Consider the following 22306-nt stretch of genomic DNA (forward strand, 5'->3'; position numbering starts at 1 on the left):
AGGTTTGAGAATAAATGAATTACAGTATTGACGAATAACAGGAGTTTAAGTTAATACAGACTTTTATTCCCCGTGTAAGTGTAAGTTATAAAAATTTTGAGAAATTTAACTCTATGGTAGAAAATCAGTAAAAAAAAAAACATTATACGGTCGAAAATATTTTTACAATTTTAGTTCACATATTACCGAGGGTATTAAAGAACTTTTTTATGTACTACACGAAATGTTTAATTTGTAATAGACTACTGAATCTAAAAAAAATGTTCGAAAAAATAAAAGTATGTTGGAATTTATAATTCTATATCCTCCGATTGGAAACAAATTTACGATAAATAATAATTCAATAATAATAATAAAAATATGAAAAAGTGTTATAAGTACAAGGAAGTCATGTGATGTCCACATCAGATTTTTATTTTTAAGTTAAAAAAAAATTGGTCATGCCATTTTTTCCAATGGGATAACATTAATTCTGTTACCGATTTGATTCATATCAAATGTTTCAGAAAAACATTTATTTAGTAAAAGCAAGGATTAGTAAGCGTTAATCTAAAATATTCATTGAATGTTATAAGGCCGCATATTTATAGGATTAATAGAATTTAAAACGTAGAGGGAGCGAGTACAGTCCACTCGCACTATGCGCCCTACTAAAAACATCTGATAACTTGTGTCCCATCGCGTTTCATTACTAATAGAGACTGACATTAATAAATTATAGAGAATACACGAGGGATTGATCTTTTCATATAAATAATAAAACATCTGCACTAGAATAATGAAAACACTACTCTCTACCAATTACAGTTCTCCAACAGTCAACTTGCTCAAGGTTTGTAAAATTATTTTTTTTAATATCTTATAAATTCATAATATTTTTCTTTACGTAACTATTTTTAACCGTTTTTTCTTTTAGGTAGATTTCATTAGAAAGCTACCTATTATAATGGGTACTATGATTCTACTTCCGGAAAATTTAGACATATCTTCGCGTTTCACATCCCCCAGACTTTTAAAACCACCGTCCGTTCAAAAGTTTATGTATAATTTCACTTTCTTGTGGATACGATAACTGCCGTAATTTTGCGCCAGTCACTTTCAAATTGAAACATAAAATATAACGACCCAAAATCTTGGTCGAGTTCGTTAATGGGCAAAATCGAATCATGGGGGTGGAAATGGGGGGGCTTTTTCGAAAACACAAAATATCGCTATAACTTTCTTATTAAGTAAAATATCGAATTCGTTTAAAGTTCCTACTATTCTTTGGATAAGGGCCTAAAAGTTATCTGAGTAAAGTTTTTTGATATCACCAACCATTGGTCCAGGGGATGGAGAAAATAGGGTTTCGAATACAAAAAAAACTGTACCACCATTAATAGGCACAGTATCAAATCGGTTTAAAGTGATCACTAGTTTTCTAATCATTACCTAAAACTTTTGTCTGAAACAATTTTTCATATGACCAACCCTTACGGTAAAAGATGACCAACATATTACTGGAATTGTAAGGTTGCTGGCTTATCGTATGCTAAACATGTGAAACTTTTTTCACATGCAACCACTGTCGTGTTGAGTAAATTTGAAGTTTTTGTTAACTTTAAGGTGGAAATTTTTTTTATCCCCCTACGTAGCACCGGTGAAATCTACCTCCGCCTTCTGGCTTGCCGAAAGGGATTTTTTAATGTAGTTCAGTAACTTTTATTATTCGTGGATTCAATAGAATTACGTTCATTATTTATTTATGCGTTAAATTTATTTCTCTTTTACCGATAACTTTACATTAATTCTGTTTTATAAAAACTAGACTGTTTATGTAGTTTTTACAATCTATTTGTATTGTACTTGCATAAATGTATACCGGTAACTCGTATGCGGTTGGTAACTTAAGAAAAACATTAGAAATACTTTCCGATTGGCTGATTACAGTCGCTTGACTTTAATCTCGAACAAATATAAAAAGCTTTAAATATAGTTGTTTTTTTCCTTTTACTGTTGTATATTTTATGAAACACTTTAAAAGTACGTTGCACTTTTCTAATAAATAAACTCTTTAGTATTGGTAGTATTTTAGTATTGGTAGACAGGCTTAAAAACCTACGCAAATAAATATTATAAACGAAAAAAAAGGAATAACTATCTTTTAAAAGTAAAAATAAATATTTCACTCGTAAAGATTATTTTAAATAAATTCCACCAGTAAATAAGACAATGTATCCAATAACTACAAAAAAATAATAATAAATAATATTCTTCTTAGAAAACAGTATTATTTCCTTAACTTAATGTAATACAAAAGCAAGAAACAACAAAACCAATAGTTTAATAATGGCAGTGTCGTCATCCAATTTGAGACTAGAAGCAGCAAGTCTGTTATTTATCACTGCCGGGGAAATTAAACACGCTCACGGTTGAGTGTTAAGTTAATTCAATTCTATCCAGTGTCTGTCACGCCGCACGTTGTAATGGTCCGCAATTACATTTCAAGATGACAGCTAACCAACATGAAGTTATCTCTTATTATAATAATAATATTAAACGTTTCTCTTCCTTAATTTAATATTTAAAAGAAGTAATATTTTACGATAAAATAGGAAATGTATAATCTGAATCTGAATAAGCTGAAAAGAATAATAAAAATTAAAAAAAAAAACAAGTGCTGACGTAATTAAAAATATTAATTTATTGCATGTTACATTACTTATTTTTATTGACTTTAGTACTGAATTAAAAAAAAAGTCCGTATTGAATCGTAATTCTATAATTGATACCTGAAAAAACCCCCTAATTAAATTAGAAAATAAATGTTCCCGTAAATAGAATATAGAATAGACGGAATACCTGTAGAATTACTGCGCAGTGCAGGGGAGGAGGCGATTGATAGATTATACAAACTGGTGTGTAATATTTATGAAAAAGGGGAATTTCCGTCAGACTTCAAAAAAAGTGTTATAGTAATGATACCAAAGAAATCAGCGGCAGATAAATGTGAAGAATACAGAACAATTAGTTTAACTAGTCATGCATCAAAAATCTTAACTAGAATTCTATACAGAAGAATTGAGAGGAGAGTGGAGGAAGTGTTAGGAGAAGACCAATTTGGTTTCAGGAAAAGTATAGGGACAAGGGAAGCAATTTTAGGCCTCAGATTAATAGTAGAAGGAAGATTAAAGAAAAACAAACCGACATACTTGGCGTTTATAGACCTAGAAAAGGCATTCGATAACGTAGACTGGAATAAAATGTTCAGCATTTTAAAAAAATTAGGATTCAAATACAGAGATAGAAGAACAATTGCTAACATGTACAGGAACCAAACAGCAACAGTAGCAATTGAAGAACATAAGAAAGAAGCCATGATAAGAAAGGGAGTCCGACAAGGATGTTCTCTATCTCCGTTACTTTTTAATCTTTACATGGAACTAGCAGTTAATGATGTTAAAGAACAATTTAGATTCGGAGTAACAGTACAAGGTGAAAAGATAAAGATGCTACGATTTGCTGATGATATAGTAATTCTAGCCGAGAATAAAAAGGATTTAGAAGAAACAATGAACGGCATAGATGAAGTCCTACGCAAGAACTATCGCATGAAAATAAACAAGAACAAAACAAAAGTAATGAAATGTAGTAGAAATAACAAAGATGGACCGCTGAATGTGAAAATAGGAGGAGAAAAGATTATGGAGGTAGAAGAATTTTGTTATTTGGGAAGTAGAATTACTAAAGATGGACGAAGCAGGAGCGATATAAAATGCCGAATAGCACAAGCTAAACGAGCCTTCAGTAAGAAATATAAGTTGTTTACATCAAAAATTAATTTAAATGTCAGGAAAAGATTTTTGAAAGTGTATGTTTGGAGTGTCGCTTTATATGGAAGTGAAACTTGGACGATCGGAGTATCTGAGAAGAAAAGGTTAGAAGCTTTTGAAATTTGGTGCTATAGGAGAATGTTAAAAATCAGATGGGTGGATAAAGTGACAAATGAGGAGGTATTGCGGCAAATAGATGAAGAAAGAAGCATTTGGAAAAATATAGTTAAAAGAAGAGACAGACTTATAGGCCACATACTAAGGCATCCTGGAATAGTCGCTTTAATATTGGAAGGACAGGTAGAAGGGAAAAATTGTGTAGGCAGGCCACGTTTGGAATATGTAAAACAAATTGTTAGGGATGTAGGATGTAGAGGGTATACTGAAATGAAACGACTAGCACTAGATAGGGAATCTTGGAGAGCTGCATCAAACCAGTCAAATGACTGAAGACAAAAAAAAAATAGAATATACAGAACAAATTATTAGAATAATTGTTTCACCAAACGTAACGTCTAATTTAAATAATTGAACACTCACGAGTAAATATTTCAAGAGATTAAATACAATATTAAAAAAAATCTTTAATTATAAAAGAATACGGTATACTTTTATAGATGAGAAATCTGTTTTTAATTATTAAATATGTTTATTATAAAACTGTAATTCTTTGAAAATCGATCTCATTAAAATTGTAATCAAAAGAAATGATCAACCTATATAAGTAGTATCATTTTTAATCGACGAACTGATATTCATTTCATTTAGTAGGTCTATCAGACAAGTCCAAGTTACAAGTATAGTTACAGATCTATGGATTTATTTATTCATCAGCACGAATTAATTTTTTAATATATTTATATCATACAGACCAAAAGTTATTAAATTATATTGGATACATTAATAAATAAATTACTGTCGTTTATCTTTTTAACAGAGTTCAATAAAAGAGCTTCTAATTTGATTAGAACAGGTTATTTTTTATATGCGTCAAGGATTTAATCGTTACCAAATGGATCGAATTCTATGATTTTTTTCTAAATATGATTCCTTTGGAGGTGTTTTCTTATCAACCTTTTTTCCTAAGGGAAAAGGATACGTAGATGATATTTTAAACGAAAAATACATTGTTTGAAGAAATATACAGAGTGATTCCCCAAGAAAGTAACAAATCTTCATGACATGTTTTACTAGTGGAAATAAAAAAAAAAATCATATAAACATAGTAGATTTACATGAAAGGTTATATATAAGGGTTTATATGAAGGGTAATATAACCGTAGGTTTATATTAAACAACGCTTCGTTAGCATTGATGTAATGATTGAAAATTCTGTTTCGTTAACTACGTAGTTAAAGTTTGCCATATTTTGATACGGTTTATTTTTAATAAACTTCGAAATTCTTACGTTTGAATTTTGTTTCTGTGGCCTTAATTCATAAAATTTTACTTAGAATCGAATTCTCTACATTTTTTTTTATACGGGCATCAACTTCTAAGGTCATTATCCATTGTCATATCCTTTAAAACAGATTTAAATCACCATCAGGTTCGTCATATGTAAGGGTGTAAAGGATCCTTACATTTTATCTAAAAAAAGCACTAAAATTGATTACACAAAGCATTTATTTAATCACTCGTATATTAAAACACACTAAACATTTACAGGGTGTAAAGGACCCTGATATTAAAAATTGCACAAAAATAAAAAAGAAAGTCCTCACAATACCCATATTCTTATTTTCTTTTCTATTTAGGCATCCCCGGGGCAACCAGAACCGACGCCGTTAAGCATTACACCAGTCGCCACAGGATGCCGTGGCAGTTGACTCCCCCGTTAAATTGTCTCGAAGAACTTAACCCATCGGAGTCCCCCCTGCGTCATAGGGGTAATTCGACCACCTGTTCAGGACTAGTCAGGATACACATAAATATTTTAGTAGTTTACGGGGTACGCCTACCCATTTTACTGATATATGACAAGTGGGCGTTGGGACACGCAAGCGAATGGTGTATGACACCACGCTTATTCCGCTCACCCTTTTGGGTTAGCTGAAGGAGCTAGTTAGGATTCTGGTCGCTAAACTGTATTGAGGCTCAGTAACCGTTTGTGGTACAGACATTCGATCTTATCCTTTAGGGCGACCGAATGGAGTGGTGGTAGGAGAAATGCCCAGCAAACCAACCTGTTCAGGACCGCCAAAGATCCCCTCGGTGGGGAGGCTGCCCTTCACGTTCCTGACCTATCTGGCTGAGATAGGTCTATCCGGCTCATGGTTTATTACCCATTTAACAAAGCAATTTTACCTCAAACTAAAAATAGTATTTTTCGATCCCAATCTTTTGTCTTTTACCCAAATTTCTCGAAAATTAGTAGAAATACAGTTCTGGGATCGATTTTTTCTTTTTTTTTTCAAATATTTAGATCGGAATTCATATAAAACCACTTAATTTGGGTCCTAGAAATAATATTTTTCCTTAATTTGACCGAAAGACGCAGAAATCTCGGGTGAAATCTTTCGCCAGCCGATACTTGCTAACGAAATGATTCCGAATCGATGTTTATATGAACGTTTTACTATATTTTAACCAACGTATAAAACGTGTCCTGAAAGTTTGTTATATTCTTCGTGAATCACCTTTGTAAATATATATAAATTTTTTCATTAGTGTTTAGAAATAGATTGATTTATAATAATCTGATATTTAAAATATTTTCAAGCGAAAATTAGCTAGAAAATTTAGTATAAGAATAAAATAATAAGTATTTGCAAATCCAGACAACGTTAGCTCACACTGTAGTTGTTATGTTGTTGGTCTGCATTCCTTTTCCAATTTTTATCAAGCTGTAGTAATACACATAATATATATATATATACCCGCATACCTGAGTCTACACCTAATGCTCCCTGTTTTACTCTGTAATCCTATTTTCTTATTTTTATCAACACATAGGTTTCTTGCTTTTGCGTTTCTTGGGAGCGGTGATTTTTTTTTTAGGCACGTCTAAATTTAAATAAACTTTAGACATAAAAAAAAAAATGGACTGAATATTAAATAATATCTTTCGATCAGTCTTTAAATTTTTATTTTTTGAAGTCCGTTTCAAATTATGTACAAGTAATATGATGATGATTGTATGTTTTTTCTAGTTAATATTTAAACAATAATTGAAAAAGGTATTAATTTTTTTATATTCAACCAAGGTTGATGGATTCAATATGAACGTACATAATTGAATTGTCTCGGATTTGGATTTAAGCATCGTTAGAGGATTAAAAAAATACACGAACTGCAGCGAACGGCCGCGTCAGTTTCATCTCAAAATGGTCCCTAAAATTAAAGTTTTGTAATAATCGTTAAGCAATAACCGTGTAAGCTATCAAATTGTTTGAAACGCACTACTGTAAGATTTCCTAAAACGCATCAAATATATAAATATCAATTTTTTAAATCAAATATAAACTCAAAATTGCAAAAAAATAAATTTTTAATAATTAAAAAAAAAAAAATACGAACATTAATAAAACGAAATTCCCATAAAACTGCAAAACACGAGGTAAATAAATTAGCGTATATACCGGGAAGTAGAAGCTAGAGATAATAACTTTCTTATAAAGTTCTTAAAAATAATAATTGAATACATAATAAGAATTAAGAATGTTCGTTCTTATAAGATTTTTATCGATAACTAGGGTTATTTATTTTGTAAGTTAGTCTTATTAATATTTTTTATTGTTCATTTTATTTCGAATTAAAAGAATTAATATTTACAAAAAAAATAGTTACTTTATATAAAAATTCAAATATTGAAATAAGATGAAAAATAATTATTGAAATTAATATTTACTCTTTATTTATTCGATTAAAAATTTTCATTCAGTGTTTATTTAACTAACCATATTATAATTAATTCTAGGCAACGTAGAAGAAACAATATATGAAAAACCTTAAAAAATTTGTAAAACAAAAAAATGAAATCCATTGATTTTTCAAAAAATTAAACCGTACGACTTTTAAAAGATATATTAATTTTGAACGCTTTATTACAATTTATTTGGCTCTAAAAAATATAAACTACAATTCCACAGCATTGTATAATGATAGTAATAAAGATAAAAATATACATCTCAATTTTCTAAGAGTTGATCATTCGTTATCAGACATACTACATATATTTCAAATAACCTATATAACTACAAAAAAAAAACAAAATTCAATCAGAATACTCAAAGCATAAATTACAATCAATCGATGATACGGTTGAATTATGGATATGAAATTCTCAATAGGAAATATACTATTGTTCGACTGTCACATGGAATATTGTGAGGACAAATAAAAATCACAAGTTGAATAAGTCTTCGGCGAGACAATCCGGGTTGCAAAGTTCTCATGGACGCTAACTAAACCACAAACCACAATGCTACATTTTGTTTATACGTCCGTACATTTATTTGTTTATTTATATACATATATTTTTAACAGTGTATTTTATCATGCTAATTAAGTAAATGATAAGAACCGTGGGATAATATTCGGTAACATATATATTTGGGTATAAACTTATTAACAACACTGTGTGTAAGAAGAATAAATTAACGCTTTCTTTAACAAATTTGTTTCTAAAAAAAATTAATTAATATAAATCTGCGGTCAATTAGATGATAATGAACAAAACATTTATGGCTTATAACATGTTACGAGACTTATAAAAAAAAAAACTAATTACACAAACTTCTGAAATTTATTTAAATTTATCATTTTGCTTCGTCGAAATGTTACCATACAACTGTTTACTTTCAATAAAAAAAATTATTTAACAACTTTTTAAACTATTGAAAATTATTTAAAAAAGTGAAAATCCACCTTACCGGCAAATTAAATGTGTTTCTCTAGATCTTTCACTCTAGACCAATGTCAGGAGAAGAAAATAGTATTATAAAATTAAGTTAAGAAATTAAAATGATTACGCATTCATGATTGTTTCCTAGTTTAGTATACTCCGCTAGTTATATACTCTTGCTAGTTAGAATATGTGAAAGTTTAAATAAGTAATACGGTTTTTGAGATATTTTAGAAATTTGTTTCAGTCGATTGCAATCAAAAGGGGTGATGCACAAATAGATGTTACAACAGTCTTAAATCCAAAATTCCAACATCCTACGGCTAATCGGTTTTGAGTTATGCGAAATATGTATATACGTACGTACATGCAGATGTCACGCCGAAACTAGTCAAAATGGATTCAGGAATGATCAAAATTGATATTTCCGTTGAAATCTGAAAACCGATATATTTTGCGATCACAGTACTTCCTTTACTTCGTACAAGGAAGTAAAAATACGAAACAAATTTGCCTCTAAACTTTTATTGTACGTAAAAGAATTACATTCTTAACAGTTGTATAAATTAAAATAAAATATTATATATATTTTATCGGTAAAAAAGAAGACGTTTTGTTAATCACATTGATGTAGTTGCTATAAAAATAAACATATCAAGTGAGGTGGTTAAATTTAAAAAAAAAACTACAGAAACTCTGCTTCTTTACATTAAAATAAAAAAAAAATTTCCAGAACACAGTGTACTTAGCATCACTGCAATAGTGTAATTTAAAATATTTTGAAATTATTATTGTTCTTATTTACATCAGTGTAAAGTTGTATCTTAGGAGAAAACAACTTGCTGGTATTATTTTTTTTCAGACCATAGTATAAAAATATAACATCCTGATCTCCATATGGGAAGACACCCGTTTTATGACGATCACGTTCGCCACACCACCCCCTCAGTTTCTAGCCCTGATGGGCTTACACCGGTGGTCATGTTATAGATCCTCTAAACTTGATAACACAACAGTCATCAATTTGGCTTCTGTCAGAATGCCACGGATGCAAATGCCTCTGCATAAATTTCTATGTGTATTTACACAACCTACTATCACCTCCGTATGGCCTCTTCAACCAAGACCACTACCGTAACTTACAACCCTCAACTATCAAATTAACCGATTCATGGAAGGACGATCCCCACGCCTTCCTATAACAATAAGTAACAATAATGTAGTGGAATCAAATAATTAGTTCAAAAACGTGATTTTTATCCAGAAATGACAAAAAAAAAGAAAAAATTACCCGCACCCCTTTATGCAGATTGGAATAAGATGTAAGACCAAACACTATCAGAAAATATCTTTAAATAACTCAAAAGAGATAAGAAGTGTCAACAATAAATTACTGCTATGTCCTGGTGAGGGTTAATTCCAATATATATTAAATTAATTTCAAGTCCATCTAAAAAGATTTTTAATTCAAAAAATTTTTTTAATTTACAGACTTGGCATGCAGAAATAAGAAACACATGAAAAATCAGGTACACAACCCGACAACATGAAATTATTGTATTCTGTTTTTAATATACGATTAGATTTTTTGGTCGTGTAAAATTAAATACTAATTTTTTTATAACATCCAATTGTGGCCGACTAGCATGCTAGCTGTACTTTCAAAAGTTTTCAAGAAATTTCTACGTAGAAGATTAAAACCTTTTTACAACAAAACAAATATCTAACTACCGGTTTGACTATCAAACAGATCATACTACCATCGAAGATTCATAGAGTTTTTGCTAATAATCAGATAGCTTTAGACAAAAAAAGTCTGCACTACTGGTTTTCTTGATATCTGCCAAGCCTTTAGATTAAGTGTGGCATACTAACCTTTTTAAAATTAATCAGCATCTACCTTATCGGTATTTTAACTTTTAAGAAAAAGATATTTCAAGGCTAAATTCCAGACTGAATCGTCTTCACTATTTTCAATAAATACAAGCATTGCTCAAGGAAGTGTATTCTACATACACTTCCAGCTTTTACTAATGTACTTTGCTTCTACTGTGTAAAAGTAACTCACGTATCACACCAAACTTCATCTCATTTGTTTATTTTTTAATTTAAATATATTGATTTATTAATAATTATTAACCTCTGATTGCAAAAAAAACAAATTGTTAGGGATGTAGGATGTACAGGGTATACTGAAATGAAACGACTAGCACTAGTTAGGGAATCTTGGAGAGCTGCATCAAACCAGTCAAATGACTGAAGACAAAAAAAAAGAGATTACAAAAAAAAGTTTACAATAAAATAATAATTAATTCAATAACAATAAAAAAAAGTATGAAAAATAGAAGTTATTAATGAAATAAAATTTTATGTACTTTTAGTATTAAAAAAATGTGTACATGTAATTTAATAGGTGTCATCATGTTTTTTTTGTTGGAAATATCTTTTAATTCCAATTTTCTTATTCTTGTTAGTTTTATTTCTTTATCTAAAGAAGACATTATTATATAAACAAAATAATATCTAGATAAAAAAGTAATTTTTTTAAAACTTGGAATGATTTAAATTTTATATTTGTAAAAATAATTTTATTTCAAAAAAAGTTCTTTATATAAATCCATAGAAGTGTAAAAAAATTTGGTGAATTTTTTCTCGTGTTTTTTTTTTTTTAGGTACAACTCTTCCTGTATCTAACTTCAGTTAGAGTATGCAGTCAAATCATTACTTGATTGAGTTTTACTACCCTCATACCAATAAAACAAACCCTATCTCTATGCTCTGGCCCGCTTTCCGGAGTGAGGTCAATTCTTACACCTCCCACATTGCAGTTCTATTTTCTGGATGGAGTTCTCCACACATCCATCTCATTCTAACAGTGAATATCTCAGATAACTGGGGCTCGATGCCAAAACGCCTATTTTGACGAAGTAAGCACCCAGCCAGGCAATGCAACCCGGGTTGCTAATCTATCTGTAAATTTATAACACCATCAGATCCCCTCAGCCATCTTCCACAGTGCTAAGAATTTAAGAAAGTCAGGAACCTATGTTCCATTTCCTTTCAGTTTTTCAATTTACTTGTAGATCAAAATCAGAATTGATCCTCACAAGCTCTCTAATTTGATACGTTCAGCTTTGTATCTGGGGCAGATACGTAAGGATTTGTCACAACATTAGTGGCTCTAAACATTTGAAATAAACCTGAATTAATCAAACCAAATCTTGCCAGCCTATCTCAAAATATAACATATTCAGAAAAAAACTTGTTGATTAGGGGAAATCCACCATCAGGAAAAATAGCATGTGTGTAACAGTCAGCTTTGTTTCTTAAACCAAATAATTCATTGATTTTCAAAAATTAATTTATTAGGTTTCAAGTAAAAACTAATACCACTTACACATAAAATTTATTCAGTTCCTACTGCTTATGTCGTAGTTGTTCGTGTAATTATTTTGTTTGCTATTTTTAAGTTGGTGAATGGAAAAATATTATTAATGTGGTTTACCAACCTTGAATAAATATATCCCTTTTTCCTAAAGATATGTGAGCTGGATGGGTGCCTGTGGCTTGGACAACTCTTAAGCTATCCTCAGGATAGGGTTGTTTGTCTAGTGCTGTGGTTTCTCAGCAGTTAGCCCTTCTCATATCCACTTTTCTTACTTTTCAATCCTTCTTCAACTTTTTGGATTCTGTAAGTTTAGGTTAGACTGCTAGATTCATGTTAATGATACCAGGATTTGTAAAACCAGTCAATCCCTGGTATGATATGATGAGTATGTCTGTGAACCAATCTGAGGGCACTTCTGTATAATGACTACTGATTAAATCTGATGGCTTGTGTTAATTGGATAAAAATAATTTAATCTTTCCTAAAATATTAGATTTCAACTACTGTATTCAATTTGTTTCATTAAAAATCTTTAACTAATAGGTTTGTTCTTTTTATTTTTGTTTCAGTGGATTGGGCCATGGACCACAAAGAGGAGTTACTCCAGTTTATTTGAGATGTGCGAAAGGCCGAGTATCATGGGTTTATCCAGGAGGAGCTCTGAGAGTGCTATTAAGGTTAGGATCATCTGGACGAGAGTTCAGAGGATGTATTAAGGCTTCAACTGATTTTGCTGGTGCTAGACTATTCCTAGAAGGACCACGAGGTTTAGTCTCGCTCTTAGATGCTGAACCAACACCAAGGTAAGTTAGATGAAAATCCCAAGTATATTTATCAAAATCTATATATATTTATAAATATATCATCATTATATTAATATCATCATAAATATTTATTCTATTCTATTCTTCTATCTATATATATACACGAGGTGCTACCCAAAAGTTCGGGGAATTTTACCATAAAAATAAAATAGCTTACCATAACTTATAATTTCCACTTTTTCAAAGTAATCTCCTTGGGCATTGATACAGTGACCCCAGCGTTTTCCCCATGATTCCATGCTTCCCTGGAAGTCTGCAGGTGTAAGTGTTCGAAGCACGTTCTGCGTTTCTTCCTGAATCTCCTCAATTGTGTTAAAACGACGGCCTTTCAATTGAAATTTTATTTTCGGAAAGAGAAAAAAGTCGCACGGGGCAAGGTCAGACAAATAGAGTGGGTGGGGAATCACTACCGTCTTTTTGGAAGCCAAGAAATTCCGAACGGCTAAAGATGTGTGCGCGGTGGCGTTGTCATGGTGCAGAACCCAGCTGTTGTTACCCCACAGATCTGAACGTTTGCGCCTAATGCTTTCACATAACCGCTTCAAAACTTCACAATAGAACATTCTATAGACAGTTTGACCAAGAGGAACAAATTCCTTATGGATAACGACTTTGTAGTCGAAAAGAACAGTCATCATGGACTTCACGTTGCTGCGAACTTGGCGTGCTTTTTTTGGTCGCAGTGAACTTGGCGAATTCCACTGCGATGACTGCTGCTTAGTTTCAGAGTTATACCTGTACACTCATGTTTCATCACCGGTTCTGATGTTGGAGATGAAGTAAGGGTCAGCAAGAGATTACCCTAACTACTAACTTGTCTCTTCAATTTACTACAGACAGCTACGCGATTTTGTTTCTGGTCGCTGTTCAACAGTCTCTGTACGAATTTTGCAGGAATGCGTCTCATGTTCAAATTGTCCGACAAGATGCGTTGCACGGACCTATATGACGATTTGTACGATTGCACAAACATGGTGGATTGTTTGTCTACGATCTGCAACAATAGCCTCTTGCACTTTCGCGATGTTTTCCGGTGGTGCGCTTGTTGATGGTATTCCTGAACGCTCATCGTCATCGACTGTCGTTCGTCCATCTTTGAATCGTTTGTACCACAAAAAAGTTTTACTTTTACTCATAGTATTGTCACCAAATGCTTCCACAACCATGCTATGGGTTTCTGCATTAGTTTTTTAAGCATGAAACAAAGTTTGATGCAGATTCTTTGCTCTTTAAAATCTGCCATTAACTTCGCTGAAGCAGTAAAACACTTTACACAACACACGAAAGTTAACAATGCAGCCTCCCACCGTCACAGCTGTTGAAACACTGATTCACAAAGAGTACTGTTAGCCACATCTACCCGCAGCAGGACGTACCGGCAATGGTTCGCCCGCGAAATTCTAATTCCCCGAACTTTTGGGTAGCACCTCGCGTGTATATATATATATATATATTGAAATTTAAAAATATTTTTAAATTATAATTTTTAATCATTATTCTTATATCTTTTTTTAAAATAAAAATGAATTAAGACTCAACCTCTTTGTATCTCATTGATCTTGTACTGTTAATAAAGGTATACTATATATATATATAAATGTTAAGTTCGTTTGTGTACGTCTTCAAAAACTCAAAATGTTCAAATTTTAGCACGATATATAACCCGCATCAAAGATTGTTTTTATCTAATTTTCGCATCAGTCACATGCCCGCGACCGCGAGAAAATTTTTAACGGTCAGCTGTGTACCAGTGACCGCGCCATCTGCCGGAAGCGCGAGGAACACTCGCCATACTAGCTAACGACAACCGCAGTCACATGTGAAACAATACCTGTTCCCAATTACATTGTATATTAACAAAAAAAAATATGTTTCCACTTGCATCTGATTCAGATTATTATACAATCTGAATTAAATATTCACTTTAATCGAGGTACTTTTGTGTGATCATGTCGTGACTGAGCTGCGCCTTTCACAAAGCTCTGAATTTATTAGAAAACGACCAACAGTGGGATATATGTATTAATGACGCGTGCAACACTGCACATCCAAACCAAATTCGCGCATTATTCGCAATTATATTGACCGCTTGCTTCCCTTCATCTATATCTATGCAGACAGCGGAAAAACAAAAAAATATTGTATATCCACAAGTATTGCAAAATTAAACTTCTATGAAACGTATGCTTTGTTTTGTTTCTCATTTCTCATCCATGCAACCATAATGTGCCACAGCGAAGCGTGGCGGGTAGAGCTAGAATATATATATTTTAATAATAATTATCTCACTTCACAGCTTATCAATTTTATGTGGATATGACAAAAATTTAATAAAATTATATACAAACAAAAATCAAATTAGTCTAATCGTATTAAAAAATGAATGATAAAATATAACATTAAGAAATTAGTGTTATACGTGTGAAAAATTATACATAATGAAAATATTAAAAATGATTAACTAAAATTTGGTCACAATGATTGGATGGATCAGAGATGTTATAAATTTAAATGAATTTTAAGTTTAAATCACATTTAAACAAAGAACAAAAACATTAGTTTTTATTTCTTGTAAACAATTGGAATATTATTATAATTAGTTATGTAAAATGACTGAGAATACAGATGTATTTTCTCTGTATATTTAACGATTTTTAATTAGTGAATAACTTTTATGATGAAGTAGCAATTTCTACTAAAGTATTCATAAGCTTAGATAAAAGATGTAAAAGTAATAACGCGAATCAATTATTACAAAAAAAAAAAACTTGCCTTGAATTTATATATATATATATATATATATATATATATATATATATATAAAGAAAAGTGCAACTTAGTAGCAGTAATAGTTCATAAGAGATGATTTGTAACAGACATCTTCAGTAGAGTGTAGATGAATGAAACCAACATGTTAAGATGATAAAAGAACAATTCATATGCAGTAAATGTAGCTGAGGTTTAACTAGTGGAGGGTGGTGCATGTTAAGAATCAATCTCATCTACTGCAGTTTAGACGAATGTCTATTTATATTAACAGAAGATGACATCATTGACTTAGACGATTTTTATGATTAATGTAGCCCATGTTTTATTAACATGTTTCTTTTTTTAACAGTAAATGAATTACTTATTTAATTAAAAGAAAAAAGTATTAAAATTTACGGGTAATTTAATTTTTGTTACAGGGTTCAGTGTTTCACATCAAAAAGTGGCCAAGTTGCTTTGTATCTTGAAGCTCTACAGAAAACACCATCTGCATTTCCAAGACTAGTTGCACAATTTGATTATGACTTGGAAGCGTTACCTCGGAGCGGGCAGTTATATGATGCATCACAAGGTTAGTGTTACTTTATGTAAGCGACTGTACATTATCTAAGAGGTATAATTAAATTAGAATTTTTTGATTATTGTACATAAGGAAAGTAGTTTATAAAAAAAGGAAATTCAAAATATTTAAACCTTCATGAAAATGAAAAAGAAATTAATTATTTCCTACGGTCAAAACAGAAATAGAAATAAAAAGATTTATTAAAGGACAAGGGAGTAACTAAATGAAATCAATATTTAAAGAAAAATTACTGTTATTAGTTTTGGTAACAAGAAACCAAGCTGTGTTAACAGATTTTTTTTTTTTATTTAGCAGAGCTCCCACGTCTTCTAAACTAAACAAAGTCCATCCGAAAATGAATGATACAACCAATTAGAAAGGGAAATGTGTACTGAATAACCAAATTTAATGTATTTACACATTTAGAAAGAGCAACCTCTAAACAGGGTTATTTCACACAAATCAAATACTTAAAATAATTACAATAACATTTGATTATAGGAAACAGTTTTTCTGAAATTGTAGTTGTTTACATGTTCTAATTGTACTTAGAAATCTGAAGATCTGAAAAAATTTGTAAGTTATTCTTCACTATTTGGATATTTAATAAATGGGTTTTTGCTGTAAATGTACTGACTTATACTATTAAATGTCAGTTTAAGACCTACAATTGAGATTTCTTCATCAATTTATCTGTTATAAATACTAACAACAGTTTTTGTTATGACTTTCAAGACTCTAGTTACTAAAAATGTTAGCGAATTGCTTTTTCTATCATTTTGATCTACCCTTTCTGTCAGGATTCCATAAAACTGCAGTGATATTGTGATTTGTGAATAATTATGGTTTAAGTTCTACCTAAAATATGTATTTAACATACTTTCCTTGTTTGTGCAGAATTACATATACATTCAATACACAAATGAAGGTTTTAGGTTCTCATGTTAGATACTCATGGTATTTGTCACTTCCTACAAGATTCATTTCTCATTGTAAAAAAATGGAGGATGGTTGTAACTGGTTTCAGTATATCAAATATATTATTTCTGTATTTTGATATATTTTTTGGGTGGGTGGTGGCTGAAGGGAGGATTAAAGCCTGAGTTCAGCTCTATCTGATATTTATTTCAACTTTGGGTTGTTGTCTAGATATTGGACTGGAAACAGATTCGTTACCAAGTTGGTCCGTAGGTATAACCCTCCTACCAGAAAACAATGCATTAGCTCTTTAATTTCTGATATCTTCAATGAGTAAAACTTAATAGGGTCAAACCTGCATTTACAGGTCTTACAACTAAAAAGAAGGAATCAAGGAAGAGGAAAAAGGGTCTAGATAAAAAACGATCTGGCCATAAGGACAGAATGGAGTAGTATACCTTCATGATCTGTATATTTGTGTATGCATATGCTTGTGTTGTATGTGGGTGTGTGTGCATTTATATAATGCTGAATTGGCATGGTAGTTAGCTTCATTGGTCTGGTGATTCAGAGATGCAACATGTTTCAGGTATAAACTTATATAAAGAAAAAACATAGATGACTATGAGCCCTTAATCAAAAAATATTTATAACATTTTATTTGGAGACTTCTGGAACTTCATATGAGTTTATCATTATATATAGAGTTGAAGAAAGTGATTTGAAGAATAATAATTGTTTCTTTTTAAATCACCATTTTTGAATTTGTATTTTTGACAATGAAAGATAACAGCTGAGATTGAATTGTTATAATTATGTAGAAAATCATTGTAAAGAAAATATTTTACAAATCCAAAATTCTGTTTTTTGCTTAATCATTTCTATTAAAACTTCTTTTAGTTTATGTGATTAATAATGTTCATAATCTTGACAAAAAAAAACATCAACAGTTAACCTGCTAAAACGTGGATTTTTATCATTACTCTCATGAAATTTAAGGTCACTTTGTGTATTATTTTTGCGATTGTTGACATTAAAAATAAACCATCCCCAAATATTAATGAAGTTTTTTCACAGTAATAACTATGTTTTGCTTCAGTAATAAAAATATTCAACCCGTTGTTTAATAATTAGCTGCCTACAGTATCATAACAATATATACCTGTTCAAGGTACTTCCCAATAAATACATTAGCAATTGTTTTTAAACATTTTCTGACTTATTTTAAAGAGACTTTACTGGTACATTTATGCTGTCATGTACTTGATTTTGTTGCAGAACAAACTCAGAATCTAAAAAAAAAATTATGTTTTTCATTTTCTTGTTAAGCATAATCAAACAAATCCAAATTTATTGGTCATTAAAATTTTAAGTTGCTGTTTAGTAAGTACTTCAATGCAATATCAGATGATGAATTGTCATTTTGTTTTTTAATCTACCATCAGAGTAATGGATAAAACTGAAAGAAATTTAATTAACATAAAAAATCTTTAAATTTGCTAAAACTGTGTATTTTGAGTTAACATGCTAACTGCATATACCAAGGTCTTTCCTCATGGTTGAAATAGTGGAAGGTTGTATAACTTAGTGATTTATCCTCTCTGTCTTAGTTTTCCTTACATCTGTGATCCACTTAAAGTATCTGAGGTACAAGATAACTTGAATTGCTTTCTTTGAAAGTAATGATGTTATATTTACACCCAATCTGTGCAGTGGAACAAAGTAAAAATGTCATTTGTTGGGTTTAATACTATATGTATTTTTTTGTAGGCTTATACTGATATGTAGCTTATATTTCAGTTAGTGAAAAGTGAATGACAAACTGTTTTACTTTTTTTCTTTAAAAAGCTGGCATTTGATGCTTGTTATTCTTGGTATTGGTTATGTTAACTATGGTACTGAACTGTCTTTTCTTTTTTAAAAAAAAAATTTTAAACTTTAAAAAAATATATAAATGTAATTTTACTTGTTTGAGTAAAGTTTTAATTAAATTATTTTGAAAATAACAGGATTTATTATATGAAAAAGAGTTTTTTTATAAAATTATATCGGTTCAAACTTTGTTGTTTTCTTTCATTAGACAAAATTATAATGCCTTTAAAACATAATAAAATTTATGTGTATGGATTTCTCTATTCTAGTAATGTAATTTTAAAAGAGGAAATAATTGTTAAAGACAGACTACTACAGATTGATAATTTAAAAGGAAGTTGTGGGGTTTGTCGGATTATTGAAAGCGGGTGGGAAGTGATATATTAAGGTGCAGAGGAAGAATTAGTTATTGTACTGGTAGTCGGCCTAATTGTAATAGTACTATACATGGTTGATTCAAGAGAGATAGAAATTAAAGCAGGGATATTATGATGTTAACCCTAGTCGTGTATTTACCATTTGTGTGTGTATGTGTGATGTATATATGTGTGTTTATTTAGTATTTTGCTCATCTCCTGTGAGCTGTGACTAACAGGAAACCGTCTGTTTGCTTTTTTCTACCACTTAGTTGTTAGTTGGCTCAACCAACCATTTGGATTGTTCAGTTATGTCTCATTTAGTGTATGGCATTATATATCATTCACTTGCATGCTTGGAAACATCATCTTATCCCCTCTTCTCTCTCTCATCTGTCGTACTTATTTCTTTCCAAATTTATAAGGCTTGCATGTGTTAAATGCTATTTTATAAATGTACATGCATTACACCAATTAAAAACTGTGAATGAATTATTAAATGGGTCATTAATTTATTTTTAAAACTGTTGGATATAATTGACCCAGTGAATCTTTCCTTAAAATGCACACACATGTATAAAATGAATGAGAGAGTATACTAATATCTTCAACCTAATATTTCAAATGACCACTTTTATGACATCATCTTCAATATTTTTTAACAACAGATATTATTCAGTATTTCTGTTATTATTAGAATAACATATTTTATACTTTTTAACTTTTTATGTTCTTTTTTAAGAAAAAAAAAACTCTTGTATAATGTTTATGAATTTTAAGTGGGACAAATTTTAGTCGTCTTAAAAAAGAAACTGAATATAAAATAAATATATTTGGAGCTTGATAAACCTGTATAAGATAATGTAGTGAATATAACATCAGATAAATGTTTTCAAGTCCTAGTTTGCAAATACATTTATAATTTGGCGGCATTGTTTCCTGGTGAAAGAGTGAAAGCAAAGATAGAATTTTAATTATTTATGTTAATGTTATTATTTAGTCAATGTAATACCAAAGTTTCAAACAATTCCTTTATTTCTTTTAAATGATAAATCAAACTGGTATTATGTGAGTAATGGATGCTTTAGTAACATCACAATGTCATTAATTTCTTACATTTGGAGTGATTAACTGATATACTCAGAAAGTCTTCAGATATTTACTCAGTTTTCGTGGTTCAGGTCCTTTAGGTAGCCGTTTCAGCCTTATTAATATGTGTGTAACTGCAGCTTGTTAAATTTGTGGATTGCCAGGTTGGACTATATTGTTAATTAGAACCCAAAAACAAAATGTGACTGGTGGCGGTGTTTAGTTCTAACTTCATAAGATTTTCCACCCTAAGTATTAAAAATATGCAATTATAATTCTGGAATTTTATTAAAATTGAATTTAAAAAAAAAATTCTAACTAAATTGCAGCTGTGGAATTTTTTGCTTAAAATGTAATTTGATATTTTTAAAGTACTTCTATAAAAATTCCCTTAACAAAAAAGAGAAAAAAATTTGATGATACATCTTGCATTTAAAAATGCTCTTCTGGGCTGTATTATTTAGTTTTTAAAACACATCTAAATCTATTTGTTATACCAGATGAATTGAATATTTTTGATTATTTAAATTTTTTCCCAATAATTTTGTCATCACTTGTGGTTAAGTAAGTATTGCGGTCTATTTTTATTTAAAAATAAATGGTAATTCTAACTTACTAACAATTCTTTTTATGCTTTCAAGCACTTTTGGAATAGAATTTCATCATAAGGAACTTAAAATTGTGTATTATATTCTTAATAAAACTAAAACTTTGTTGTCTTACGTAAACCATATAAAGTATAACAATAGTGGTCACCATGTGTTTAAAATTGTGTCGATTTAACGTCCTGTCATTATGAATGTCTCCACTGTTATAACAATGGAGACAATTTTAAACATGTGACAACCACTGCTTTATTTTATATACTTTACATATGACAACCAATTTTTAGTTTTATTAAGATTATAATATACACTTTTAAGTTCCTGATGATGGAATTCTATTCCGAAAGCGGTTGAACGCATAAAAAAATTGTTCTAAGTGGATTATTAATTAAATAATCATTCTAACAACCCATGTTTGATAAAATTATTATAATTATAACTATTAAATTTGTGAATTTTTAGAAAACTTAAAAATTTGAAAGTTACGGGTTTATAAATTTATTATTTTTTCATAAACAAATAATAATAATAAATTATTATTCAGACTTAACCACGTGAAGAGTAGTAATTTCAGATTGACTGAGACATATTGTAATAAGATATTAATTACTGTAAAAAAAAAAAAAAACCTATTGGTTACATCAGTGATAGTCAACCTGGCCTATACCGCCCACTAGTGGGCGTTCCAGCTTTCATGGTGGGCAGCAGGGGTTTTGTCTGATACTGTAGCAGTTTCCTATTTTTTTAATTTAATTGACTTTAAAAAATTTTCATAGCATTATTTAAAAACATTGTCATTAGGTTTTATAAAATTCCCCTTGACAATTGAAATTTCAGAAAATATACTATTTGTATCGCCTGCACGTAGTTCACATTATGTAAGTAAAACTAAATGGTGCTATAGTGCAATCGCAAACAGAAGAACCTCATCCCAGAATAGCTTGCGCATCTAGTCAGTATGCAGTTAGATTTGTGAGAGTGACCCTGCCTACAGCTTCAAACAATATATTGTGAGCCATGTCTCAAAAAAAGATATAAATTCATGACTATTTGCCAGAGTATCTGAAGATGGGTTTCATAGAATCTGTTATAAATAAACTACATCCAATGTGTTTATTGTGTCATAAAACATTATCCAGCGAAGCAATGAAGCCAAGTTGATTGCGAGAACATCTGTCTACAAAGCATCCAAATGATAAGGACAAGCTCATTGAATATTTTCAGAAAATACATACAAAATTTCAAAATTGTTCAACAATCGTTGC

At 30.4% G+C, this 22306-nt stretch overlaps 1 protein-coding gene across 1 annotated transcript in view; it reads left to right on the forward strand.

Annotated features, from left to right (window-relative positions):
- The window catches only part of LOC142329990 (meteorin-like protein), a 165049-nt gene that overhangs the window by 134778 nt on the left and 7965 nt on the right, over positions 1-22306 (forward strand). Inside the window, exons 2-3 of the mRNA XM_075374988.1 lie at positions 12616-12849; positions 16059-16210. Coding sequence (XP_075231103.1) covers positions 12616-12849; positions 16059-16210 — 386 coding nt within the window. The remainder of the gene's footprint in view (positions 1-12615; positions 12850-16058; positions 16211-22306) is intronic.

This window comes from Lycorma delicatula, chromosome 9 (genome assembly GCF_047948215.1).
Source record: "Lycorma delicatula isolate Av1 chromosome 9, ASM4794821v1, whole genome shotgun sequence".
NCBI classification, from domain to species: Eukaryota; Metazoa; Arthropoda; class Insecta; order Hemiptera; family Fulgoridae; genus Lycorma; species Lycorma delicatula.